The 9137-nt window shown below is 35.9% G+C and overlaps 1 protein-coding gene across 1 annotated transcript; it reads left to right on the top strand.

Annotated features, from left to right (window-relative positions):
• Positions 1-5344: 5344 nt before the first annotated feature.
• On the top strand, positions 5345-7222 carry LOC140880924 (allene oxide synthase 1, chloroplastic). Its single transcript, XM_073285803.1, has one exon. It carries the CDS (start codon positions 5457-5459, stop codon positions 7071-7073), a length of 1617 nt encoding a protein of 538 aa, XP_073141904.1. The 5' UTR covers positions 5345-5456; the 3' UTR covers positions 7074-7222.
• The last annotated feature ends 1915 nt before the right edge of the window (positions 7223-9137 follow it).

Raw genomic sequence — 9137 nt, 5'->3', positions numbered from 1 at the left:
TCTAAAACAATTTTTCCGTAAGGAGTTTGATGGAGTGGGATTTTACTCCTTCTTGATCTGGTTCCTGCTGGATGTGAATTTTCTCCAACCTGAAACTCATTATGTGGTTCTTTTGTTTTAACCACATATCTTGGGGGATTCCCTATGGGTTGTTCACCCTCAGGGGAGTTTATTTTTAGATCTACTACTTTGAGATTCGCAAAAGAATCCGCGAGATCTTGTAGATCCTCGAGATTTAATCTCTCTAAAGTAGTCATCAGATAGTGTTTTTCTCTGATACTGCTTTTATAAGATTAATCATCCTTTCATCATCAGTTAAAGGTTTTTGAACCATTTTGGTTTTACCTTTCTGATGTAACAACGGTTCGGTACCAAACGAGAGTGGTAACCTTCCTCCTGTATTTCCTTTTCTAGAACCTGAAGTTTGTTCTAGATTTGTGATTTTAGTTTGAAGAACCTTTAGGGTTACAAGAATTTCTTCTTGTTTCTTAAGGATTCCTTCAATCTGCCGAGATATTTCATACAGCTGATTGCTGTAATATTGTACCGTCTTTTGAATTTCTCTAAGATCTCCGGAGAGTTTAGAGGAATCTGGGGTAATTTCTAAAAATTGAGAGTTAGAAATCATCTTTCTGTCGTAAGTAATCTATTATGAACAGATTAACTTGTTTATAGGATTTCATATAAATAAAATCCTCTTGATTCAAACCTTCGTTTGAAGTCATCTTTTGTAAAAAATCTTCTCCTCAACAAAGAAAAGTATGAGTTAACGAATAATATTAAGTCTGAATATTTAACCTAAAGCTCTGATACCATTTTTTGCACATAGTTCTTTGTTCTAAAATAAGCATTAAAACATGAGATATAAGCACAGAGATCTTTAGATATAAGTATAAAACCTTCAGATCTAAGCACAAAATAATCCATATTGAGTACAAGAATTAAATATTAAAATAATCAAGTTTTGTGGTCTTTAGGGAGTGCAAAGAAAGAATCTTTAAGGAAGAAAGTTGGGAGAAAGAAAGGTTTGGGTTTGGGAATTTATTCATAATTGACTCAAAAAATAACCATTACATCGTATTTTTAAATCTTTCCGATCGTAATTTGATACGAAAGGGAAAAAGATACTCCAATGAAAGCAATATTTACTTAACTCGTATCTAGATTTGGGGCTTTGATAGGTGAGTTGCGGGCCGAAAATCAACTCAAATTTCCCAATAAAAGTACCCACCACAAGACTATCTCCTTCTTTATTATTATTATTTGTTATGACATGACGTCACACATAACTGCGACTCTTTCAATTCGATACATATTAGATAAATCTTGGAACTACAAACTGCAAACTACGGACTATGATAATTAGATAAGCCACATCAAAAAAATTTTATGTCACAAACTTATTTAAAAAATGATTGGTAAAAAAAATCGAACTCGTAATTGGTCAAACACAAAACTGCTTCATCAATTTAGATACACATAAGTTAGTAATAAGGTCATCTTTATTGTTATATACAACAATTAATTGGAACGTCACATGTAAGTTAATTGCTCAAGTCTTTAAAATCGGAAATTCCAATTTTAGTACACGTTAGCTAGAATCATAAGCAAAACGTAATATTTTTAACAAAAAATCATAACGAAGCTGGTTGGTTTCGATTTCTGTTATGTTAGTTATATATCCTTAAGCTCCATTATATCATAATTTGCGTCTTTGAAACTAATTGTTGAGAAAAACATGAAAGCATTTGCGATATGGCGAAAATTATTCTATACTTATAATTATTTTATTTTGTGAATCTTTCGGCATTTTCCATTGGAAAACAAATAAAAGCTTTAAATTAGTTTATATAAATGCATATTTGATTCAAATTTAATCAAATTGTCGTCAAAGTATTTTTCAACCTTGATGATTGATCTGAATTTTTTCCTTTTTATACCTAAAAATTTCAGTGAAAACTGGGAATTTTTTATTTTTATTTTTTATTTTCTATTTAGATAAATCGAACTTGTTTGGTGTGGCCGCACTACTAAAACAAGTGGCATGATGGTCGATTGATCTTTTTGTGGAAGTGACATTGTGGTCACAGTAGATGTACCATTTATTTGAAAAGGGGTTGATTCCGAAAGAAATTTCATTTTATATGAGTTAGAGGTTTATTGGCTCATATATAGGTTAAATCGAGGGATGTGCACAAACGGCGGGAACCTAAAGGAGATAGCAACATGACTCAACCCTCAGAGCATACCCCCATAATATTTCAGCAGAAAATATGCTCCACACGAGAATCGAACACTTAACGTTGGAGAATCTCTTTCCACGTCACTTTAGGCATTGTCAATTCGCCTATGCTCCTATGGGCTAGATGTACCATTTATTGAATGTTAAGTGCGAAGTTCTTTAAAATACTTTGAAAAAATCAAAGGATGAATTTTGCATAATTTATTAATGATAAATCCTTATGAGAATGATATAATGATTTGTAATTTTAATATATTTTAAATAATCTGAAACATTGAATAAAACAATAATACGTAATTAATTTGTGCCTTATCTTTCACTATTAATCCATTAATATTAGTCAATTTGGCAACACACACATAACAAAAACTGATTTGAATTTATCTTACGAATCTCATTAATTTGTGCCTTATCTTTCACTATTAATCCATTAATATTAGTCAATTTGGCAACACATACATAACAAAAACTCTTGTGAATTTATCTCACGAACGAGATTCTTAAGATAAATATATGATCCGATCAATGAAAAATATTATTTTTATTACCAAATATTATTTTATTGACTTCAAAATTATTATTATTTTTGTTATTTATGTTATAACAAATATTATTTAATATATATATATATATATGCTGATTCGATTTATGAAAAGATTATTTTTATGTTCAAATTATTATTTTTTACCGCAAAAACATCATTTTTTTGTTAGTCATATTACGAAGAAATATTGTTTAATATATGACGATATGAATGAAAAAAATTATTTTTATGTTAAAAATATTCTTTCACTATAAATATAAATCAAATCGACTTGTTTCATAAATATTATATATGTGATACCAGTGCATGAGAGATTTAATATGTGTGCGCATACATGTGTGTAACATTATTGTTGGAACAACGAAACTCGATATCTCACATTGGTATAATATTGTCCAATTTGAGCAAAAGCCCTCATTGTTTTGCTTTTGGAATCACCCAAAAGATCTCATATCAATGGAGATATCATTTTATTTATTAACTCATGATCATTTTCTTGATCTACCAATGTGGGACTTTGTTTGATATCCCAACAATCCTCCCCTCAAACAAAGTCACACCATTATTCACATGGTCCAGGCCTCCCAATCCGTCCTCCAATCGAGGCTACTCCACTTCACTGCGTTGAGGCACACGCCTTACATGAATTTCCGGGACCACCAATCCTCCTCTCAAACGAAGTCACATCATTATTCACATGGTCCGAGCCTCCCAATTCGTCCTCCAATCGAGGCTTACTCCACTTCACTACGTTGAGGCACACACCTTACATGAATTCCCGGAAGCATCACCCCTCGAGAGCTTAACACGGATCTCACCAGGAGCCTCACCTCCTTCGTTTAATTTCGAGGATTCCACCCACATTGGCTTGATCAGACCATAACTCTGATACCACTTGTTGGAACAACGGAACCCGATATATCATATTGGTATAATATTGTCCACTTTGGGCACAAGCCCTCATGGTTTTGCTTTTGGAACCACCCAAAAGACCTCATACCAATGAAGATATCATTCCATTTATTAACCCATGGTCATTTTCTTGATATACCAATGTGGGACTTTGGTTGATATCCCAACAATTATAATTGGGAAAAATTGTTTTTTTGGTCCTGTATGTTTGTCAATTTGCGATTTCAGTCCTTTATATTTTTAGATTTTAATTGTAGTCTACTATCTTTATTTTTTTGGTAATTTTAGTCATTTTTCCGACGTGGCGCTAACGTGACATCAATTCAGTGCTGATGTGGACCTGACGTGGACAATGTCACGTAAACATTTTCGAATAAAAAAGACCAAAATAGCCAAAAATCAGAACATGTAGGACTAAAACTGAAATGTGAAAATATAGAGAACAAAAATCGCAAAATAACAAGCATACAAAACTAAATTTGCAATTTTTCTTTATAATTGTAACATGGAGTTTTTGATGCTGATAAGTATTTTTATCGGAACGTAATTAAAAATGATTAGAATCTCTCCTCGTATGAACCGAATAAAGTAGCCATGCACACGGGGTTGATACGATGGTCGGTCGTGTGAATTTGGTCGGAAATCCATTATTAATAACCAATATTTATTTATTTATATATATGTAAAATAAAGCTAATATATTTGTACAGGTTCTTTTGTTTGACCTCCGAATTTGGTTATGACGTTATTTATTTCCGACCATTTTATTGGAAGAGTTTCTAGGGAAATATAGATTCAAACTTCGCATATACAATAATACAATGCCCCGAATGGGCCCAATTTTGTTTGGTCAAATCGATTCAACATTATTGGGGAGTGTGTAACACCTTCATTGGACGGAAATGTTTTACGCACCATAAAACTAAGATAAAATATATATCAAATTCATTTTTTAAATATAAAAATAAGTTTTCTATGTAATTTATATCACGACACAGTAGTTAATTAATCAATGATTAAGTATTTCGTTACGAGGAATCAATCTTGTTTATATTTATAATAAAAATTAATTTTTTAAAATATAAAAATAATATTTTTTTATATATGACTCAAATAAAACTATCTTACAAGAGTTTTTAAATGGTTATATTTTTTAAATTGTTATATTGATCGGTGTGAGAAAAATAAATTTTAAGCTTTGTTATTGGTAAATTGTAATGCTTCATGTTATCCATTGTCTCAATTAATATTGACCGTTAGATAAATTTTTAGGATACTACCACGGAGAAGCTGTATTAAATTATCTTAATAATTTACATCACGTGCCAGCTTTATATTATATGTTTAAAAAATAAGGGGTACATCACATTAATTATGCCTCCACTAGTTTGTGTGCGCGATTATATTAATAATCTACTCTTTACCATTTTAAAAAAAAAATCTACTCTGTATTAACTTTCTTTCTCTTTTTTTTTTTTCTTTTTATTACTGGCTTTAAATTGGACTGGAAACAAACAATCACTCTATAAAAAATTATTTGCACTCGAGTAACATTATTGAAATAATTAAGAAAAGAAAAGGGGGTCATTTTTATTTTTTATTTTCCCACTCAAGTTCATTTCCTTTTGTGTAGTTGACAAGTATCTATTTGCATCCTGTACAAAACATTCACACTCCATAATCGATCTATTTATACATTTGCATTCCACCACTGCGAATAATTCATTCACTGTCAAAAGCTTGATTCTTCACTCAGCTATGGCTTCTGCCACTTATTATGGATCATCTTTCTCTTCTTCACAAATTTCATTCTCTTTCCAGTATTCATCGGCCGCCAAATCACCATCGCAGCTCTCCATCCAGCGATCGTTTCCTGATCAGCCGAGCATCGTAGCTTCAGCCTTGTCGGAGAAATCATCCCTTTCTCCGCCGCCTCCGCACACTGAGGCGGCGGCGGCGGCCCCCTCGAAACTTCCGGCACGGAAAATCCCCGGAGACCACGGGCTGCCGTTGATCGGCCCGTGGAAAGACAGGCAAGACTATTTCTACAATCAAGGCCGGGACGAGTTCTTCAAATCAAGAATCCGGAAGTATAATTCGACGGTGTTCAGAACCAACATGCCGCCGGGTCCCTTCATCTCATTGGCGTCGAAAGTCGTGGTCTTGCTGGATGGGAAGAGTTTTCCGGTGCTTTTCGACACCGACAAGGTGGAAAAGAGGGATCTTTTCACCGGCACTTACATGCCTTCCACCGATCTCTCCGGCGGGTACAGAACCCTCTCGTACCTCGACCCCTCCGAACCCAACCACGCAAAGCTGAAAACTTTGATGTTTTTCATGCTCTCTCATCGGCGGGAGAATGTGATCCCGGAATTCCAGAGCAGCTACACGGAAGCTTTTGAGGGATTGGAAAAGGAATTGTCCACCAAAGGGAAAGCAGAGTTCGGAGCCGCCAATGAACAGGCGGCGTTCAATTTCTTGGCCAGATCGTTCTTCGGCGCCAACCCCAACGACACCAAGCTCGGATCCGACGGGCCAACGCTCATCGGAAAATGGGTTCTGTTCCAGCTTCACCCATTGCTGACCTTAGGTTTGCCTAAAGGTTTAGAAGACAGTATTCTACACACGTTTCGCTTGCCGCCATTTTTGATCAAGAAAGATTATCAAAGATTGTACGAATTCTTCTACCAGAACTCTGCCCCAATTCTCGACCAAGCAGAAAAGCTGGGCCTCACCAAAGACGAAGCTAGCCACAATCTATTGTACTCCACGTGCTTCAATTCGTTCGGCGGCATGAGAATCCTCTTCCCGAACATTCTCAAACGGGTGGGCCGAGCTGGAGCCAAGCTCCATGCTGAACTAGCTCGAGAAATCCGATCCGCGATCAAATCCAGCGGCGGAAACGTCACGATGGCGGCGATGGAAAACATGCCGCTGATGAAGTCGGTGGTTTACGAGGCGCTACGCATCGAGCCGCCGGTTTCGCTCCAGTACGGCAAGGCCAAGCGCGACTTGGTGATCGAGTCACACGACGCTGCGTTTCAGGTGAAAGAAGGAGAAATGCTGTTCGGGTACCAGCCTTTCGCCACCAGGGACCCGGTTATATTCGACCGGCCGGAGGAGTTTGTTCCGACCCGGTTCGTTGGAGAAGAAGGGGAGAAGCTGCTGAAACACGTGCTGTGGTCTAATGGACCGGAGACGGAGAACCCCACGGTCAACAACAAACAGTGCGCCGGGAAGAATTTCGTCGTTCTGGCCTCCAGGTTGCTGCTGGTGGAGCTCTTCCGCCGTTACGATTCGTTTGGTATTGAGGCGGCGGTGTCGCCGCTGGGCTCCTCCGTCACTGTAACGTCGTTGAAACCGGCTACTTTTTAGACCGGTTTTCGGTCTTCCTTCTCCAGTCTTCATACTATTGTTGTATATTAACGGTAGGTACAAAATGTTTTGATTTGTTTGGTTGTTGCCATTGGTGAATCACCTGCCCCACTATTTTCACGTGGTTTAATTTATAATCTATTAAGCCATATTTTTTTTAGAAAAAAAAAAAAAAAAGATCAGAAATTTTTTTCATATATGTATAAATAAGAGAGATATTAATATATTATTCGCAGTAATCGAACATTAATAAATAAAAATTTCTAAAATAAAAATCTAACATGAATGCATCATAACATCACGGAGTAGGAAGCACAACCCATCTTTCGTGAATCGTGATCGACATTGAATAAGTTGCTTTGACTAAGATATTCTTTACATTGAATTAAATAAATATACAGTGGTATTATTTAATGTAATGACAATGAAATAAGATCCTTTGTAATTTTATTTTATTTTTTAAAAAAACCATTTGACGATGCCCGGAAACAATCGGGTAGTCGGGTGAACGACTGCTCGTGCAAACAATAAGAGAATCTGGATAAATGATAACCGAACAATCGGACGATGACTATTTTTTGTATATATGAATTATGCACACATTCAAACAAAAGCATGTTAGTCGGACACCGGAAGATTTTTCTGGAACGAGTATGCGAGAAAATCAAGAAAAATGTAGAGAGTAATAATGAATTCTGGAATTAGTGAACATACCCCCTGGGCCCTGTTATACCTGGCTGTACGGTATTAATAAGATCCTGGAATGGAGGGCTCCTCTGAAATTCCTGGATAGTGTTCACGATCGTGGATCTTGGCTTGTACTACAGTTGTATTGATTGGAAGCGTGGCGACGTGGGGAGGACATGTTCTTGAATTATCGGTGATATACTTGTTCACGATATTTTGACTAAGTCTTAGGATCTCCGTGGGCTGTCTGATCACCTCCTTCCCTGTTTATAAATCCCTTAGATCAGGTATCCACCCTCTAGCCCTTGCCTCCCCTACACAGGTTGCTTGGTGGCCCGGATTCTCCATCCTCTCTACTCGGGTTTCTCACCTCGATCCGGGTTCTTCCTCCTCCCTATCCGAGCCTCTCACCTCGACTTGAGTTCGATGATAATTTGGGATATTCTCAGGGTATCACCATTTATTATAAATTAAGAGTTAACATCAGGAGATATAATGCTCATAAGCCAAGCACTAGCAGTAGTACACCCGAACTCAAATCCAAATCCAAATCCAAATCCAAATTTATAAGAATTAAAGATTGGACCCAAATTAAGTCTCAACATGATGGTTAACTGGCTTGCAAAGAGTCCAAAAAGATGCAAAACCAAAAATTGCTAATAGATCCACTTCATTCACCGACCCCTGCCCTAATGGAGCAAGCATTCGCTCCCAGCACACTTCCTTTAAAGTCACGAACTACGGCCCCGACGCTTGGTAAAGAATCAACATTGATAAATTGTTTTCTTAATGATGATGAAGTTGACAACTACTGTTATTTGATCTCCACTGAGTACATTTACGGGTTAACACGGTATTCTATAAATTTATTAGTCAATTAATAAATTACATTGAACAAATTATGTGCGACAAACTTGAACGATAAAGTGCTGACAAAGATAATTAAAGTACACTTGCCATTATCATTAATGTTTAGGAAAAATATAATTTAGTATTCTACTTTTATATGCCAACATATTTTTTTCTCAGTCTGTTCATAGTTGATAAATGGTAAAACATTGACTTGAAAGAGAATTTTTATTTCATATTGTGCTTGGCCAAAAATTCGTACGTACATGTTGTAACGTCCGGAAATTTGCTACGTAAATCCACATGCATAACTAGGAGATTTAATAATTTTAAAATAATGTAAAAATGTGTTAAATTAATTTTATATGTTATTATGTGAATTATGTGATTTATTGGCATGTTTTAAATATTGTTTCGGCTTTTAAATCGGTATGATGTTATTTATGAATTTATTTGAGAAAGTTTATTTTATGATCGCGTAGGCGGGACCATGGACGGACGAGATGTTAGTTTTCACCCAAAATATTT

The sequence above is a fragment of the Henckelia pumila genome, chromosome 1, assembly GCF_033568475.1.
Source record: "Henckelia pumila isolate YLH828 chromosome 1, ASM3356847v2, whole genome shotgun sequence".
Lineage (NCBI taxonomy): Eukaryota > Viridiplantae > Streptophyta > Magnoliopsida > Lamiales > Gesneriaceae > Henckelia > Henckelia pumila.
This window is presented reverse-complemented; position numbering and strand designations above follow the sequence as displayed.

What these genes read in the sequence shown, in the direction of transcription:
- LOC140880924 (XM_073285803.1), top strand. Translation starts at nt 5,457, where the DNA reads ATGGCTTCTGCCACTTATTATGGATCATCTTTCTCTTCTTCACAAATT.